At 42.0% G+C, this 19469-nt stretch overlaps 2 protein-coding genes across 4 annotated transcripts in view; one reads left to right on the forward strand and one right to left on the reverse strand.

Annotated features, from left to right (window-relative positions):
* The first annotated feature begins 6076 nt into the window (after positions 1-6076).
* Positions 6077-13693, forward strand: LOC146578489 (nuclear factor 7, ovary-like). Of its 3 annotated transcripts, none has more exons than XM_085268689.1 (2): positions 6077-7441; positions 13673-13693. In XM_085268689.1, the coding sequence occupies exons 1-2, from the start codon at positions 6077-6079 to the stop codon at positions 13691-13693; spliced, it is 1386 nt and encodes a 461-aa protein (XP_085124815.1). The 3 variants fall into 3 exon arrangements, with proteins under 3 accessions (XP_085124815.1, XP_085124816.1, XP_085124814.1); XM_085268690.1 differs by lacking the exon at positions 13673-13693 and having other exon boundaries at positions 6077-6107; positions 6312-7589; XM_085268688.1 differs by lacking the exon at positions 13673-13693 and having other exon boundaries at positions 6077-7589.
* Positions 10929-19469, reverse strand: part of LOC146578490 (complement C1q-like protein 2) — a 107287-nt gene continuing 98746 nt past the window's right edge. The window contains exons 2-5 of the mRNA XM_085268785.1: positions 13502-13594; positions 11935-12006; positions 11463-11594; positions 10929-11365 (exon numbers count right to left, since the gene is read on the reverse strand). Of these exons, the coding sequence (XP_085124911.1) occupies positions 11082-11365; positions 11463-11594; positions 11935-12006; positions 13502-13594 (581 nt within the window). The 3' untranslated portion in view covers positions 10929-11081. The remainder of the gene's footprint in view (positions 11366-11462; positions 11595-11934; positions 12007-13501; positions 13595-19469) is intronic.

The following is a 19469-nucleotide window of genomic DNA, read 5'->3' on the forward strand; positions in this document are numbered from 1 at the left end:
CAAGCTCCAACATTTTAGTAATATGAAGAACAACTTTGTTGCCTGACCAGCACGTTGTGGCCTGCAGCCTTCATAGGTTTAAGGTTTAAAAACATTTTTAGGATTATTTGGTTCAGTGGAAACTACTGCTACTGACAGTGAAAACATTTGCAGACCTTTTCAGAGGATGAGCATTTGTTCGAGGGTCCACTTTCTGCCCTGAGCCTGGTTCTGCCGGAGGTTTCTTCCTGTTAAAAGGGAGTTTTTCCTTCCCACTGTCGCCAAAGTGCTTGCTCATAGGGGGTCATATGATTGTTGGGTTTTTCTCTGTATCTATGAAGCGCCTTGAGGCAACTTTTGTTATGATTTGGCGCTATATAAATAAAATTGAATTGAATTGAATTCTGCCAGCTCTTCATTTCTGTGTATGCACAGGATTCTCTCCCTTTCCTCTCCTTTCACTGGTGGGTGAGAGGAAGTGGGCAAATTCTACAAATGTCATTTAAAGATTAAACGACTCACTACATGTTAGCTAGATAACACACATGTCTTAAAGATATAAAGACCTGGATGGCCGCTAACTTTCTGCTTCTTAATTCAGATAAAACTGAGGTTATTGTACTCGGCCCTGAAAATCTTAGTAATATGGTATCTAAGCAGATTCTTACTCTGACATTGTTGGGGATCACTCCTGAATTTACTTAAGCCTTAGAAAAGTAAAGTAGCCTAACAAAGTAGCTAAAATCGTGGACGTACAGCATTTGGACAGAGAGAGTGATATTAATTTTCTTTGCAAACAAACAAGAATCTTCAGGGTGCAATGTGTGCTGGGCAGCAGCCAGGAGCGAGGTCTCTGGTGAACCAATCCCTCGCTACAGATTCTAGCGAAGGGACGAGGCGTGTCACATCTCTGGTGGGGATGGAGCCTCAGTGCTTCTTTTAATATCTCTGAGCTTTCCCAATCACAACTATCTCTACTGAACTTTGGCTCCGTCTAAACAGTTCTTTGAATTACTTACTAAAACAATATATGACAGTAATGAGAAAGTGGCCACTTTCATGAGTAAATCATGTAAGCCTTATAAGATTTACTTATATGTAGTCTATGTTGTGATTCTACTGGTGTTACTGGTTCTGCTGGTGAGACGATGTGTTCACAGGAAACTTGAAGGTTTGTACATATTCATTCTTATTCATCGTGGTATTTTGTTTCCATTCTGTCATCATAATTTGGTCCATTTAGATTCTTAAATCATAAAAGTGTTTACTTTAACTCATTTCAGCAGATGGAGAAGATGACATCACCAGTGACATCACATACAGTGTTGTGAAATCATCAAATCCTCAACAACCTCCAGTCAAAGAAACCAGAGATGGAGGTTTGTGTGTTCACCCAGGTGTCATCCACATACCTGAACCAATGACTTGGTGGTGTTTCAGGGTAGGATAGCAAAGCCCTCTTTCCCACGTCTTCCACATACAAGTTGCCCACAATGGGTGAAACTGGGGAGCCCACGGCACACCCACGTTCCTGCCTGTAGAACTGACCCTTGTATGTGAAACAGGTGGAATTAAGACACAGTTTCAAAAGCAAGCACACCTGGTCCAACAGCCTTGTCTTGTTCTAACTGCTTCAGACAGTCTGTCACCCTCGTCCTGTGACCACTTCCTGGGTCTCTTTCAGTCTTCAAATATAAAGTTTTTACAGCTTATAGATTTTAAGTTCTGCTCCAATTATTTGGGTAAAGACAATAAACACTTTGATGGTCAATAAGTGAAAGTGAAAATGTGATAAACCAATAATATAATTAATAAATAATAAATAATTATATTTTTTGATAAGTGAAGTTCACTGAACTGAAAGGAACTTTTGGTTTGATGATGGTTGACATGTTTTCCAAATAGAAGTTTTTCCTCTAGTGAGGAGATGCAGGTGCAGCAGAGCATTGCTGGAAGAAATGACCCCAAGGGTGGAATCTCCTGAGAAACCTTCAGAGACCCAGCAAGAAGTAGGGACCATAGCTGACAGCCCAGGCAGGGGTTGAGGTCAAAGGTCATGCTGTTTGGGGACCTACTGGTCATCATGAGAAGATTCTGGAACCACAACAATGACCATAAAGCTGCACTGGATGGAGAGCTGTGCCACGGGGCTTTCCAGAGGTAATCACGAGGAGATTGTGGACAACAGATGGAGATCTGAAGGATGAGGGGAGCGTTCCAAGCTCCAATCGACAGTGCAGAGAGGAAGTACAAGGATGGCATCATGATTCTGTGAACAGAAAGCAGAAGCTATGGTGGTGACGGGGAATGACTGACAGCAGTTTCCTATGAACATCACCTAATGCTGTGTCACTGTGCTATGCATGCTTTGACACTCTGAAGAGGGTCTTCCTTTGTGTCATTGTTGTTGTCATTTGCATCATGAACAAGACTGCTGAAGTGACTCAACAGGTGGGGTTACAACAGCAGTAAAATCATTGAATCCAATACCCTTTCCAAAAAAGGTTTTCTGCAGAGACGAAAGGACAATAGAGGAGTCATAAGTATCCCCCCACAGGAAGAATGCATGAAATGAGGTGATGAGGGTTGATAGAGGCCATAAAACAGGAGTGCTGACAAAGGCCTGCAGCCTTGAAGATAACTGAAAGCCACATTGACAAACAGCAAAACTAACTGGTGTGTTTGTTATACCCATGTCTGCATACATTTGGACTCTGGTCATATGGACAGTGATAGAAACAACTGGAAGAGACATTTATGAAGCTCTGAGGAACTCAAACCACTCTGCATGTGTGATTTACACACCTGGAGGAGATGCACCACAAAGCTGGAATGATTTTGCAAATGTTAATTTCTATGTTTGACTGTTAACATTCATTTGCTTACTTGGAGGGTGTCAATGGAAAATTGTATTTAGTAGTCAGTATAATCTTTTAGTGATATAAGTTTGCATATGGTAGAATGCTGCATGTAATCATTTGTGTGTAGAAGTATATAGTTGGTGGCATATTGAAAGAATGTCTCATCCTAGGAGGTCTGTAACATTCTAGGGTGTTCACCCCACATCCTAGGAGCATGAGAGAGGTCGTACCTTGTCTTATTGTTTCATGGTAGGATTAACGTAGCTATGTCTGTTTTAGTCTAAGTGCCTTTTGGTTTGATGAACTGCTGGACTTTGAGACCAGCAGGTTTAGGGAAGATCTTATGGGGCCACACTCTGACACCCCCCCCCCCCCCCCCCCACACACACACACACACACCCACTCACCCAATGAAGTATAAAATAAAGACCGGGGCAGTTTCTCAGGCGCGAGTCTCTCAGTCCGGAGACTGCCCTTGCTTGCAAGAAATTCTGTGTGTTTCTCTTCTCTGAGTCTTTGCTGAAGAAGTATTTTAGAATATATTCCTTAACAGAGAGAACGATGCTCGTCACAGTTCTCTCCCTCATGCACGAGCAACACAAAGAGCTCTGGTGACTTGCGTCTTGTCTTTGCCATTGTAGTAGAATTGTCTTGGCGTTCCAGCAATAGGTCTGTGCTAGATGAACGTATCAGCAACCTTCAAACACGTGTGGAGAATTCATTATTTCTTTGACAGATTCTTTAGTAAATAACAGAAAAAAGAAAGTAAGAGAAAAATCACCTGCACAAGTGCCGAGGTAGGTCTCCCTGCAGGATTGGTTTTCCCTTCATCAGGAGCAGCGCTGGGCTGTTTAAATCACAAACAGTATCCTACAGTTGTTTATGTTTTTAAACCCATTTTGCACAGAGAGGCATTTTTTGGAAAATGCATTGATAGTAATATTGAATATTATTACACATCAAAAAAAATAACTACAGTAAAATAATCACATCGTGACGCCTCTGCCTTTCTAAATGGAGGGACAGTAACTGTGTGTGTATGTAAGTGTGTAAAACCTGAAGATGGTAAGATTAACAGTATTTTGTCTCTATCTGCCATTCTGCTATTCATCTCAACAATAACGTGCTGCACAGCGTGGCGTGAAAATAGCCACATGCAATGGAGCAAAATATGGGTGTGTGTGGTTGGAGGATGTGTTCATGCGCACAAAGGGGGGGGGGGTGGAAATTTTTCTTGTAAAACAAGTTTGGGAACCACTGGTTTAAACGATGTTAGCACAGAAATATTAGCTTCTGTCATGACTGATGAAGTTACTGGTTAATAAAGTTTCCAGTAAAGTGTTTAATCGCAGCCACAAACTGACGGTAAATATCCCGTTTTTCTTTAGTGCATCTGTAATAAATATGTGCAAGTTTCAGTGGTTCGTTTAAACTGTATGATACTTATACTGACCCAGGGTCAGTGTAAAATACAATCCTAGCTGTGTGAACAAAGCCTGGCTCCTTTAATCCTGCATGACAAACCTCAGGATGCAGGTTATTATTACTCTTTCCTGCTGGCACACCTGTCACACCTGAGAGTCAGCTAGAAACTTACAGTGACGTGGACATCATGCAAAGACTGCCAGACTCTGTAATACTGCAAATGATCAGTGACTCAGGTTAACAAAAAAGAAAGTAAGAGGAAATTTAATTCTATAAAACGTGAAAAATTCCACACACATGTAACTCACCACTGTGTGAAGATCACAGGGGAGAAATCGTTTCTCTGAGTCAGAGATGAGTGTCAGTAACACAGAAGTTGTCATGGTCCCCGCACCTCGCCAGCTGACAGCAGTCAGGCGCTTTGTTTTGTTTATTCTCCTCTCTCGCCTCTGCTCTCCCTTTCTCTCTCGTCCTCTCCCACTCTCTCTTTCTCCTGCCGGGGCGGAGCTCAGTGTGGGCTCCTGCTCCTGGCCCACGCACCTGGAGATGATCAGCACACCTGCCGCTGATTATGAGAATTGGAGTCCTACTTAAGATGGCGAGTCTGCTCTACTCGTCGCTGGATCGTTGAGCCGTCAGCGTCAGTCGTCCTGCACTCTGCAAAGTTTGTTCGTGAGTACGTCTGAACCAGGAGACTAACTGTTTCTCTGTCTGTGTATAGATTTCCCCTGGACCTGTTTTCCCTGTGCACGGTGACTGAGCGTGAGCAAGAGTGATGGAGGAAAGAAGAGGAGCTGTGTGTGGTTGCGAGGGCTGTATGGAAATCTCCCCTCCCTGGACTCCTGCCCCTTTCACTCCCGGACCCTGGAACCCTTTTCCCCAGACACCGTTGTGTGTGTGTGTGTGTGTGTGTGTGTGTGTCACCGTGGAGAACACTGTAAATAAATTCACTTTTGATTTGAAGAAACTTGTGGTCTGCGCCTGAGTCCGCTCCACTAATCGTGACAGAAGTAAAACTCAGTGTCATGCAGTGACTTTTACACAACCAGATCAGATGAACCAGCTCACACTAAAACATTTTGCTGCAGTCTTTACACTTATTTCTTTTCTTTCTGCTTTCTGAGAGAAAAGCTCTTTATCAGTAACTTTTACAACTTCTGGCAGGTTAATGTCTGAACTTTGGAGTGAAACACACCCTTAGTTACAGGAAATAACACCACTGTCTGTAACTAAGTGAATCCACCTTAACACCACCTGTGTGTGTGTGACTGCATTACACTCCCACTGCTGGGAACCTGAACAAGAACCAGAACAAAGTCTAAAATAGAAGCTGACAAACAGCTGCACCACCGAGTGACACTTTATTTTATAAACTTCACAACAGGTTTCATGTTGTGACCTGTGGAGGTGAAAAGACACAAAACCTGTTTTACAGCTTTTGAGCTGCAGGCAGGATTGAAACACACCTTAGTTAAAAGTCAAACAGCAACATTTTCTCCTCCCCTCACGTCACTCAAATGTGACAAACCAGGAAACAGGAAGTTCTTCGTCCTCAGTAAAGAGAGACGCACAGACGATCAGACTGAGCTCAGACCAAACTAGCAGCTTCCTCTGAGTGAGTCCAGCTACAGGAGAGAAAAGTGGAAAACTCCAACACTGCTGCTTCAAGCTGCTGACGCTCCACACACTGAATGTGAGTTTGAGCAAAAACACGACTCAAAGGAAGTTTCAGTGAAGGTGGTAGAGGAGGGAGGGGAGCCAGGACTGACTGTACTTCCTGTCTGCTGTTTTCAGCTTCACTCACAGACTCAATGGCTTCCAGATCAGAGGAGGATCTCTGCTGTCCGGTCTGTCAGGAGGTCTTCAGAGATCCTGTTATTCTGTCATGTAGCCACAGCTTCTGTAAAGACTGTCTGAATAGATGGTGGAGAGAGAGACCAACACACGAGTGTCCAGTTTGTAAGAGAAGATCTTCAAGGGATCCACCTTTAAATCTGGCTTTAAAGAACCTGTGTGAGTCGTTCTTACAGGAGAGAGATCAGAGAGCTTCAGAGGCTCTCTGCTGTCTGCACTCTGAGAAACTCAAACTCTTCTGTCTGGACCATCAGCAGCCAGTGTGTCACATCTGCAGAGACTCAGAAAAACACACCAATCACAGATTCAGACCCATCGATGAAGCTGCACAACAACACAAGAAGGAACTTCAGGAAACTCTGGAGCCCTTAAAGAAGAAGTTAAAGGTTTGTGAAGAAGTTCAAGTGAAGTTTGATCAAACAGCAGAACACATTAAGGTCCAGGCCCGACACACAGAGAGGCAGATTAAGGAGCAGTTTAAGAAGCTTCAGCAGTTTCTAGCAGAGGAAGAGGAGGCCAGGCTGGCTGCACTGAGGGAGGAAGAGGAGCAGAAGAGTGGGATGATGAAGGAGAAGATGGAGGCTCTGAGCAGAGAGATAGCAGCTCTTTCAGACACAGTCAGAGCCACAGAGGAGGAGCTGAGAGCTGAAGACGTCTCATTCCTGCACAACTACAAGGCTGCAGTGGAAAGAGTCCAGCGCTGCCCCCTGCTGGATGATCCACAGCTGCCCTCAGGAGCTCTGATAGACCAGGCCAAACACCTGGGCAACCTGACCTTCAACATCTGGAACAACATGAAGGACATGGTCTCCTACACTCCTCTCATCCTGGACCCAAACACTGCTCATCCAGAACTCATCCTGTCTGAAGATCTGACCAGTGTGGTAGAAGGAGATGAACAGCAGCTTCCTGATAATCCAGAGAGGTTTGATAATTACTGGTCTGTCCTGGGCTCTGAGGGTTTTAACTCAGGGACTCACAGCTGGGATGTTGAAGTTGGAGACAGTACATGGTGGAGACTGGGTGTGTTAGCAGAGTCTGTGCAGAGGAAGGGAGACATACTGCCTGGATTATGGAGAATATGGTTCTATAAAGGTAAATACTCAGCACGCTCACCATCAGCAGAATCTGCTCTCTCAGTAGAGAAGAAGCTCCAGAGGATCAGAGTGAATCTGGACTGGAACAGAGGAAAGCTGTCGTTCTCTGATCCTGATACTAACACACACATACACACCTTCACACACACTTTCACTCACAGGATGTTTCCATACATTCGCACTGATGGTAAAGTGAAGGTGTGTCCGTTGAAGGTGTCAGTGTCAGTGCAGCAGATGAGTTGAGGATGATGATGTTTCTAATGTTGTTTCCTGTCAGTGAGTTGAAGCTGTTAAACTGCAGCTGTCCTCCTGCTGCCTCGTTGTTCCAAAGCTCTTTGTTTCTCTTTTAGTTTCACTCTTTCTTTCTGTTTCTGCTGTCCACCTTTTCACATGGAAAATCATTTCACTGTTTCTCACTGAATGACTCCCCAAACTAGATTTGAAATTCTATCAAGTTTCTAATCATTACAAGTGATTCATGTTTCTATTTGATGTGTAAATGGAGATGATTTAGTTTGCTGGGATATGGACTGACATGTGTTGAATGGGAGGAGCAGTTTGTTGTTGTCTTCTTGTCTGTTTATGACAACAATAAATATGTTGTTGAAACAATGATTCATGTTTAACTCCATATATGAAATGTTTCTGCTCTTTGAATTCTGTTTGATTAAAGACTTTGTTCATGACACAAATGAGATTTCAGTGTATTAATAGAACTAAATAAGCTCAGAGTTGAAAGGCTGGAGTATTATGTACGTGCTTCACTGTCAGGATCTTCAGGGGGATTCAAAGGGAAACATCAAACTGCTGTAATGAGATAAACTAGTTGGGCTGAACACACTTATCTGTAGTTTGTCTCCATCCAGGATCATCAGAATATAATGAACATGTGTGAAGAGCCACAAAATGCTGCTGCCCTCTCAGCATGATGAGCTCCAGCCTTTGTTAGCAGGACAACAGGAAACATGAGACAACTTTCAGAGACAGTAACCAACTGTGGCCACAAGATGGCAGCAGCTGATCTGAGATCCTTTATTGGACAGAAGGACTCTGCTCTGTGACGTCATCAGAGAGACGGCCTTCACTCTGATAGATCTGACGTCATGTCTGCACTGCGATGATGAAAGCTGATAAACACATTGTTATTGATCCATGAAATCACCTCTGTCCTCTCAAGTGTAGCTGTTTACAGAGCTGAAGAAGTCCTTCATCATCAAAACAGACAAACATGTATTTCCTGTATTAAGTGACGTCATCCTCACTCTGACCTCTTACATACATTCTGTTCAGTTTTCCTGCTGTAAGAAATAAACTGTGTGAAAATAGAAATGCAGGGAAACATCCATTAATCACAGCTGAGCCGTTTGTTTCTGACTCACATTCAATGAGGCTTCAGGTGTAAATACCTCAGAAGTGTTTGTGAGTTCAGTAGAAGCAGACCCAGTCGACCATCATGGCCTCCACAGCACTACACAATGCAACAGAAAGGCCTTCATCATCTGCTGAACCACCTCTGAACCACGACGCTCTCCCTGCATCTAAAAGCTGTTAGTCAGGATGAGATGCTGCTGTGATCGCTCACAATTTACCTGTGAGACCTTTGTAAATATTGTCTTTGTTTCTGGAGGAAACACCTTTAGTCTGTTTGTATTTGGAGTGCAGATCTGGGCGTCCATCACTTTAACCTGCACACGTTTAGTTATTGAGTGTAGTTGATGTTTGGCAGCATTTTATAAGTGACAGTTCATGAACGGTGAAGGAACAGAGGACGCCTGACCATCCTACCTGTGTCAGTAAGAAGACTTTCATCACAACTTCACAACTTAACACAACTGAAACCTGAATCCAGTGTTGCATAGTTTACTAACAGTGTGTGCTGACACTGAAGTTAGCAGTTTGTTTCCTAAGAGCTGCTGGGACAAACCACAGTGACCGGCTACAGAGTTTAGTTAAGGTGGTTCTAACATGTGACCTGTTGAATTATTTACAGGGATTTATTTTTCATTTAAAGCATCATTTGTGAAGTTTTTATGAAGTTTACTTCTTTTTTGTTCTTTGTGTAACGTTTAGATTTTCTTCTCTGGTGTTTTAACTCTTCAGGTTTCCTGTAACAGAGATGTAAACCACCGTTTTCTGATGCTGCTGCACTGGGACATAAACACGGCCACTTTATTAGGCACACCTTGCTGGCTGCAGGTTATAACCCCTGCTGGAAACATCCCCACAGATTTGGATCCTTATTGCCATGACAGCACCACACAGCTGCTCCAGATGCTGCAGGATGCTGGTCAGGGCTCTAACAGTGAAACTTTACTGAAAGTAAGAAACCTGAGAGGAAATAAACTTTGACTTTAGTAAGCTGAGCTCTGAAGCTGTGATGGAGCTCAGTCGGTGTGAAGGCGGCTGCTGTGTAACAAACGTTTGTCTGAGGTGCTGCGACTGATCGTGGTCATGTTTATTTAAAGAAGTCGGTGATGAAGCAGGCTGTGCAGTCCGAGCTCTTCATCAGTTAACAGTCCTCCAGAGCTGCTGCAGGGAGCTGACTGTCCTCCAGGTGGCGCTAAGTGAACAAAGTCCAAAGAAATAAACTTGGACTGTTTTTTGAAGGCTAAATAAAATGTAAATAAACTTTATAGATACATTTGAAACCAGCTACTCTGTGACTTTACACACTCACACAGTAACAGAGCTGATTCCTGATTGGAGCAGCACAGAGTTAGACTTCTTCTCTGGCTGTGGATTGGTTCGTCAGGATTTCCTCCTTTACAGGTTTAAAAACAATCTCTGTTTCTACATTTTTTGACCTCCTTCTTGTGTCTAAAGGTGAAGCAGCACCAGCCTCCTCTGATCCTCATGTTGTAGCTCTGTGTGTCCAGCAGGGGGCAGAACACCTCCAAACTGTGCCAGCAGCTCTCACTGTGAGCTCAGACGTTTGTGGACACTCAGTTTGTTTGAACATAGTAAATAATCAGAGCTTCTCACACTGTTTATGGGGACACCACCTGCCCGAGGGTGTACTGTGTCAGAGAGGTGGTGTATGGTGCTGGGTGTAGTCTCTCTGCTGGTTCACAGTTTTTACTGAGGAGCTGTGTTCATGTCAGGAAGGTTTCGTCTGATCACTGTGGTGCAGTTTGGTTTACTCTGTTTCTGAGTGTTTGTAGGATCAGTCTCTGCAGGTCACCTGATACCTGGCAGTGAAGTGTTTATGAATCAGCTCCGTCAGATTTAATCCAACAGAATAACATGTAAAACACTCCAGGGCTTTTACTCTGAAACTTTCTCCAGAGCTGTCTGGAGTTTTCTTACATTAAAATATTCTGGTGGAGGCAGAGTGACAGTGTTGTAGATGCTGCATTTTGAAGCCTCAGTGTTTATATTTTTGTTCACAGCCATGTAGACAGAGAGGCAGAGAGAGACAGTGCTGTCACTGAGCTACATGTGTCAGAGCTCAGATGAGGCCCACACATGTGTGTTATCTGTTGTTGCTACACACAGTTAAGATATGGAACATGTGTGTAACCAACTTTCATAGGTTTTAATATCCTGATGTTGACAATTGATGCAAATACAATAAAATAATAACTACACATGTTATGTGTTAGTCTTTAATACAGCTTTCCAACACACACACAGCAAATAAATAATCAGTCACTTTGATTTTTTAAAATCAAATTTATCATTATTTTACTAACAGATTTGCAAATCGTTACATAAAAATATTATTAACTGCTTTTAGAAGTAGAAATGATTTATGAGGTTTTAGATATTTAAGATAACTAGATTGCCACCTATTGAATTAATGCACATTTTAAAACATCAGAAGCTGGTGGATAATAGAAGACAACTTAAGGAAGCGTTTCCCTTTTTACATGGTGAAAAGAAGATGACCACTGAAGGTGGAATGGTGAAAATGATTGTCATATATTTTAAAATTAACCCAGAGACGTAAAAACACCTGATCTCCAGTCTCTAGACGCAGTGAGGCTCCATTAGAAGCTGTTCCGAAATGTGAGGCCTGACGCTCCCACGCTGAAAAAATGCGTTCTCCATTCTTAAACAACACAACAGCTACACCATAAACAGGATCTCCAGGTCCACATACGTACCACTCAAAGTGGTAGGCTCCTCTCACTGGTGCAGTGAAAATACCTGTGGGACATTTGTTAAGTGGAAAATCAGATGTTCGAACATCGTGAACATCAGTCTGACATCAACATAGCTGAGAAGTGACATTCAGTCTTATTACCTGTGTGTGGGTTGTAGGCATTTCCAATGTTTGTGACAAGATGTTTAAAGACAAGCGTAGTGTGTGTGTTAAATGGGCCAGTAATTCCACCACCTTCAGCCAGTAAAGAAGCTGAAAAAGCCACCTGTTTGACTAAGAAAGAGAGAAATGTCATAAATTTAACATTTTTGCTGCGGTGTCCCCCCCCTCCCCAAAAGACGAAATGAAAAAGTTTTAGTGAAAGCATTTGATAGATTTCATTCTTACAGAAGCCAAAATCAACTAAGAACAGCTGCAGTGTGGTAGCTGTCCACAGACAATTTGGAGGAGGAGTGCTGAGATAAATACATTTAAAGAAAAGGTTGTAGATATGTTTTGCCACACAGTGTGTAGCAGTCTTCTTGGTAACTGGATTGCAGCCTTAATACACAAAAAAATACACAGATATTTTAAGATGAAAATAATCAGAGCCATGCTGACTTCATCACATTACCTAGTAGCTGTTGATTAAGATTTTCAATTGCAGTCCTCTGCTTATCCACTTCCTCCAACTTTGCTGCATTGTCTGAAAAAGAAAGTTTAAAAAATAACATTCTCTAAAAATGTATAAATACCCTGTGTGTGTGTTAGGAGTTTTAATTATTGTTCTAACTACAGAGTGCTACTGAGGATATCGTCGGGTGGTGGAAGAAATCGTTCGAGGACCTCCTTAATCCCACTGACATGTCTTCCATTGAGGGAGATGAGTCTGTGGACAAGGAGGATGGCTCGTCTATCACCGGGGGCGGGGTCACTGAGGCAGTTACACAGCTCCTTGGTGGCAAGGCCCCTGGGGTGCATGAGGTTCGTCCTGAGTTCTTGAAGGGTCTGAATGTTGTTGAGCTGTCTTGGTTGACATGCGTCTAAAATGTTGACCTTCAACAGGTCCTGGCATCCAGCTCCCACTGGAGCAGTATGCAGCCATGGTCCTCAGTGGAAAAGGGTAGAGCGCCCACTCCGTGTCAGGGACGTGTTCCTGCACAAAGTGGAGGAGTTTAACTATCTCAGGATCTTGTTTAAGAGTGAGGAGAGTGGGAGATCAACAGACAGATTGGTGCTGTGGCTGCAGTGATGTGGACACTGTAGCGGTCCATCATGGTGAAGAGACAGCTGAGTGAAAAAGTAAAGCTCTTTCCTATCCAACACGTTGCAACACGTTCTCACTCCCAAAGCGTAACATTTCACGCTAGGTGACAAATCGTCAACATCTTACGTTTTCGGCTACCCACAACGTTCCTAAATGACGACCTCGGAAAAAAGAGGAAATATGAGAACCGTCTGGACTCCATCTACACGTTTTCACTCTTTTTCTTCAAATCGCTTAGAAACACGTTATTTAACATCATTATAGTCCTGGATGAGGTCAGGAATAAGGTTATGGTCAGGGCTAGGGATAAGGTCAGGTTTACGGCTGGAATACAGGGCTGGAACGTCTGTTACCGCGGGAGCGTCATTGCACTGGATTCCAGCCATAACCCGCCGCGCACCATAAGAACGCCGAAGGTCTCCTTTCGCGTTCCTCAGGAACGCCGCGGGACGTGACAAAACGTCGACATGTTACGCCTCGGGAGTGAGAACGGTCCTATCAGTTTGTCCCCACCTTCGCCTACGGTCACGAGCTTTGGGTAATAACCAAAAGAATCAGATTCTGGATAAAAACAGTGGAAAAGAGCTTTCTCAAGCCTGGGAATGCCTTGGTGTTCCCCCGGATGAGCTGCAGGTGGGGGCCGGGGAGGGGAATGTCTAGGCTTCTGTGCTTAAGCTGCCGCCCCTGCGACCCAGCCTTGGATAAGTGGAAGATGTATGGTTGGGTTGAAACTACCCTTAGATAAATTATACTTTGCACATATTAGTACATATTACATTTTCCCCACTGAACCCATAAAAAGCACAAATTTTGATGATTTCATATACTTTAACCTATAATTATTAATCTCACACATTGGAATAAATGAACTCTAACAAATAATAATGAATCACTAATATTCTGTTATACAATGAAACATGTGTACATACAGTACCTTGTTGTTGCTGTTTAAGTTTGTCAATTTCAGACCTCTGTCTCTGAAGTTCAACGTTCTGCATTTCCAGGTCTTTCAGTTTTGCGACATGGTCTGACAGAAAAGAACATAAATAAGTCAATATGAATTTTATTTATCTGCATCATTTGAATCCCTTTTCATTTTTCGTAGGTTAGATTATTGAATAAATAATGAATAAATAATAAAAATAAAAAGATTAATGAGAAACGATTCATGAAGTGACATTGATTGAATTTCATTATCTGCCTCTGTCTGATTTGTGGAAACAGAGCAGACCAGAAGCAACAGCGAGAACTTCAGCGTGATCTCCATTCTGTCAGTGAAAACTCAACAGTATCTGTGTGTCATCTGCAAACCTGACTGACTTTTATATTACACAGTACAGAGGGGAGGTCACTGTAGCATTAGATTCAACCTTATCCCTCAGTATGATAACTGAGGGCATAAGTAATTCTAGTGAATCAGTGACTAATGTAATCTTTATGACTTCAGATGCAGTACAAGGAGAAGAACAAGTGAGTATCAATGATTGTCAACTGATAGTAAAACATGAGCATGTGTGTTTCCACCAACTGACCAGAGCTTAGAGGACAAATATCAAAATGTGTGCTCAGATACAGATGTTTAAGCAGCTGTGAAAGAACATATCTGGAAGTTTTTGGCACTGAGGAAGTAATTGCCTTTGATTATGGAATTCCTCTAATAACTCAGAGCAAAAATACTCTAAATGACAAAATGTATAAAGTAATCTTTACAAATTTTACAAGGTACAAGACTACAAAGAGATAAACAAGTGAATGTCAATGATTATCAGCCGTTCATAAAATTAATCAGCACGTGTTGTTTTAGAAAATCCAATGTGAATGTAGGAACCATGAAGGTCACTGACATGGTATAACTTGAAGATGAACTTCTACTCTTCATGTGTAACATGACACTTGGTTGACCACCCTTCCCACTCCAGTTCAATAAACCACAGCTGTCCTTTTTTGTTTCTTTCTTCTCTGACCACTTAGGTGAGAAAGCTAGTGTTCAATGCTTTTCAGAGAATGAATTAATCTCTGACCCTTCCACTCCAAGCACTCCTCCAGATGCAGTGAACAGTCTTATAAGCAATACAAGAGCATGCCGAAGAGTCTTGGTTGCTAAATACAGCAAAAGTATTCGGCCCCCTTGAACTTTTCCACATTTTCTCACATTACAGCCGCAAACATGGATCAGTTTTATTGGAATTCCAAAGCGTGCGAGACTGAAATCCCGTGCGGTGACGCAGTAAATTATTGACTTACTTCACTCAAACATGATATGAACAATTTAATCTAGCCTCTCTGCATATCATGTAGTTTCTACACTATATAGTTACACTTAACTTTAAAGCATGAGGCACTTATGTTAAATACACGCAAGATGCTTATGTAAATCCAAGAGTTGGCCAATCCCTTTCTTTCAGTGCACTGTTGCCAAAGTGCTTGCTCATAGGGGGTCATATGATTGTTGGGTTTTTCTCTGTATCTATGAAGCGCCTTGAGGCGACTTTTGTTTTGATTTGGCGCTATATAAATAAAATTGAATTGAATTCTGCCAGCTGTTCATTTCTGTGTGCACAGGATTCTCTCCCTTCCCTCTCCTTTCACTGGTGGGTGAGAGGAAGTGGGCAAATTCTACAAATGTCATTTAAAGATTAAACGACTCACTACATGTTAGCTAGATAACACACATGTCTTAAAGATATAAAGACCTGGATGGCCGCTAACTTTCTGCTTCTTAATTCAGATAAAACTGAGGTTATTGTACTCGGCCCTGAAAATCTTAGTAATATGGTATCTAAGCAGATTCTTACTCTGGATGGCATTAACTTGGCCTCCAGTAACGCTGTGAGGAACTGGAGCTGGAGGCTGCATGCCCCGTTGGAAGGCTTTAATTCATTTCATCTGTGTTTGTTTAACAGGAAAAAATAATCACAATAAAAGTGAGACTAGTGAGGAACATAAGTATTTGAACTCCCTGCGATTTTGCAAGTTCTCCCAGTTAGAAATCATGGAGTAGGTGCATTCCCACTGTGATAGACAGCTTTGAAGAAACAATTCTGGAAATCACATTGTATGATTTTTAAAGAATGTATTTGTGTAACGCTGCTGCAATACAAATATAGCAGCAGTGCTACACAAATGCTATATATCAGTACGTCAGCAGTACCTGTCATTTTGGTCATCCTGAAATTATTTTTCATGATTTTAAGGATCCAAAAAACTACTTTGGCTTTACTGAAGCAGTCGCATTTCCCCCCTACCGTCTAAAACTAAATCAGGGAAATGTTTACGCTCTGTCAAATATGCACTGAGAGGAACTACCAGGAGGGGCACTGTAACCATAGAAACAAACATAGAGCTCTGACATTGTTGGGGATCACTCCTGAATTTACTTAAGCGTTAGAAAAGTAAAGTAGCCTAACAAAGTAGCTAAAATCGTGGACGTACAGCATTTGGACAGACAGAGTGATATTAAACAAGAATCTTCAAGGTGTAAGTCAGATGTCGTAAATGAGGAAGACTTTAATGCTTTACATTAAGGATTACCGTATGAAACAGGGCTGCTGATGAACTCGTCTGCATTAGCGCTGTCCTCTGTAATCTGATGGAGACTCTGCAGTCCCATTTGCAGAAGGCAGCACTTCTATTTCCCAGGGCCATAGGTTATAACTCTTTTAATTAGATTTAAAGGCTGATGTTGATCTTCCTCTTTCACAGAGGGATAGTGAGTCTGTGTAAGTGGATTTCTCATCCTGATGTCTGACGTGTCTCTTGCAGGCTTCTGTGCAGCTTGGAGGTGACGATTAGACTCAGAACTGCCCAATCAGATGCAGTCTCCAGTTTCCTGGTTTATTAACAGGTCAGTGAGGATCCCGATGCTGGGAATTTGAACTGTCAGTCTAAAGGCTTCTCAGTCCAGACTGGGTGCTGTGTGGAGAAGCACCTGATTCTCTCGGAAAGTATGGCTCCAGTACGTCTGCCTCATGTGGAGCTGAAGTTTCACTTTTTATATGCTGAAGTTTCACTTTTATTGTGATTATTTTTATTTTCAGGTTAAACAAATGCAAATAAAATGACTTAAAGCCTTCCAATGGGCATGCAGCCTCCAGCTCCCAGCTGGTCACTGCAGATGGCCGTCCCTCCCTTAACCTGGTTCTGTTGCAGGTTTCTTAATGTTATAAAAGAGTTTCCTTTACCCACTGTCACCAGTGTTTACTTAAAGATGATTGTGTGATTGTGGGGAATTTCTCCTGAAAGCTATGGGGCCGTTATCCTGCATTTCTGATTAAACGAGAGGAGTGACATCTTTGAGCTGCATCAAGGCTGGACCAGCACTGAACTGTTAAATCGTAATTATATTCATACAGTCCTTCTGTTGCCTTGAAATTTCATAAGTTTCAAAGTTTGACAGAAGAAAGTTACTGACCTCCGTATCCTGTGCAGCTCAGCAATAAAGTGGGAACTGAAAGGAGGTAACAGTCACGTTATTTAGATTTTTCACACTTGGAAAAAGCAGAAGTTCTGAACTTCTGCAACACTACAACCCGCTCTTTTCTCTTCACTCTTTCTCTGTGAGACTGTTGTTGATCTACTTCAGATCATCAATCCCACCCAAAAATGTTTAAACTCTTAATGTTCACCTGGTCTTCGGGGACCCATTTATGGCCAGGGTTAGTTTCATCCACTTGCTATATTTTTTATATCTATCAATGTGTGCATCTAGGTCCTGCTCTCATGAGGTTTTCCACTTGAGAAAGCCAGAAATAGGCCACAAAAGAAAAAAGAAGGTGGATGTTAATTCTTTGTCACTACCTGGTGAAGATTAACAGGTCTTCCTTGTTGGTCTTCAGACAACAATTCTGATGGCTAAAGAACCAAATGGGACAGGCAAAAAAAAAAAAAAAAAAATGGAGCATGCCCGCTCCGACCGGCTTTAACGGGTTAACAGACCTCTCTGCATTGAATCATATCTGTTATTAACCTCTGTCTCTCTTCCACAGCATGTCTTTATCCTGTCTTCCTTCTCTCACCCCAACCAGTCACAGCAGATGGCCCCGCCCCTCCCTGAGCCTGGTTCTGCCGGAGGTTTCTTCCTGTTAAAAGGGAGTTTTTCCTTCCCACTGTTGCCAAAGTGCTTGCTCATAGGGGGTCATATGATTGTTGGGTTTCCCTCTGTATCTATTATTGTATGATCTACTTCATAATATAAAGCGCCTTGAGGCAACTGTTGTTGTGATTTGATTTAGATAGGGTTTTAATTTAGATAGTAATGGTTAAAGCTTGTGTTACTGACTCATTTATAGTACGTTTTGGAAATATGTATATGTTTGTTATGTGCTCTAATGTTATTGTATGTTTGTTTGTGTGGAGGGTTGTGTTTTCATTTTGATTAGTTAACCCCCATACTTGGGCTAGTCCGGATGCTCACCTGAATAGGTAGAGTATAAAAGAAAGCCATTTTGTTTTTAGTCAGTTGGTGTTTGTGCTGTTAACATGTGCCTTCTTTAATAAAGTACACCTTAGCGTTAAGGTTGTTCTTGTCCAATTCTTGGTCTTCAAAGTTTAAGACCACGGTAATGTTTACAAATTCACGCCAGTTAGGTGTGTTTGATTTAACCCAGTAGTTGAATAAGTGGGCGTTGGTCAAGACAAAGTTGTCAAATAGCACAAACCCTGTGCCTTGCTTTATGAAGGAACCAGTTATGAGACAAACTGACTCGCTCAGTTCGAGCAGCAACATAACACTGGCTTAATTTCAGTAAAAGACTGTCGGCTCTTTCCAAAGTTCTCCTTTCTGTATTTCACTGCTTCCTGGAAAGAATTTCTGGGGAATCTACTCTCCATCCATTGTTTCAGACGCGGACACTGCTGACAAAGTAGATCGTAAACCTCCTTACGGTCAATATTGCTGCCGTTTCTTTGATTAGGGTTTTTAAACACAATCCGTTCTGCTGTGCTACATCTAACACCGTCATTGCACCTCTGCGCTTTGCATTATTTGATGCATGTGGAGGTTTCTGCTACCATGGGATGGCTACATCTTTTATTTCTGTATCTGCTCCTTGTGGAAAACATATTTTGGATTTTCTTATTGTCCAGATGATCAATTATGTCTGTGCACTCAGTCTTACGTTCGTCATTGATGTTAAACAGCTCAAAGTAGCCCAGGGTCATCGGTGAAGCGACCGTCTCTTTCAGAACCTCGGCCGCAGTTAGTCCCTTCTCCCACAAAGATACTTGAACTGTTTTAAAGCGTCATTTAAAAAAAAAAAACTTCTCTCTTTTTTGGCATTTAGTCCCCCCTTTGTACCGATGTAAAAGACAGAATAGTAATCTCTCACCTTAACCATCTTCTTATATTTATTGAAAGGCCTCCGTGCAAGGTTGAACACAGTTAGTGTTGCATGTGCCATCTGAACTGGATTTCAGTCTGAACTGATGTCCGTGTTGGTCCTGCAGAAAATCCAAGTTGGAAAAGGTAGAAGTTTTTCATGTTGCATAAACAAAATGTATTTCATTTTGTTCATAGTCTATTTAAAGCCATGATCCTTTTCTTATCGCTTTCACTGGAGTGGGTAAAATGAGTCTGCAAAGTTAAAAAAAGAGATTTACATTTATTGTTTATTACTTTTATTGGACATCATCCGATCCCATTTATACGCATTTAGGATGTACAATAGATGAGAATGACATGGTCAGCTGAAACTAAAAATTCAGCTGAAACCAGGCCAAGAAGATGAAAATTCTGTTGAAAATGCACAGCAAATTCAAAAGTGTTAAATGTTTTGGTGTTAATAGTCTTCTTGCAAAAGTAGAGTTAATTTTACTCTAAGCAGAGTCACATTCTTTTAATGTAACTCTGAGGTGTAAAATGATAGTAGTTAAAATCGAGTGTTAAAAATGAGTGTTTCTATGGC

The sequence above is a fragment of the Mchenga conophoros genome, linkage group LG3 (assembly GCF_057382185.1).
Source record: "Mchenga conophoros isolate Kocher_MC1m ecotype Shallow Benthic linkage group LG3, M_conophoros_male_GT1.1, whole genome shotgun sequence".
Taxonomy (NCBI): domain Eukaryota; kingdom Metazoa; phylum Chordata; class Actinopteri; order Cichliformes; family Cichlidae; genus Mchenga; species Mchenga conophoros.

Coding starts and splice junctions, on each gene's coding strand:
- LOC146578489 (XM_085268689.1), top strand. CDS start 6,077: ATGGCTTCCAGATCAGAGGAGGATCTCTGCTGTCCGGTCTGTCAGGAG. Junction 7,442..13,672: donor CGTTGAAGGTGTCAGTGTCA/GTGCAGCAGATG, acceptor CATTTTTCGTAG/GTTAGATTATTGAATAAATA.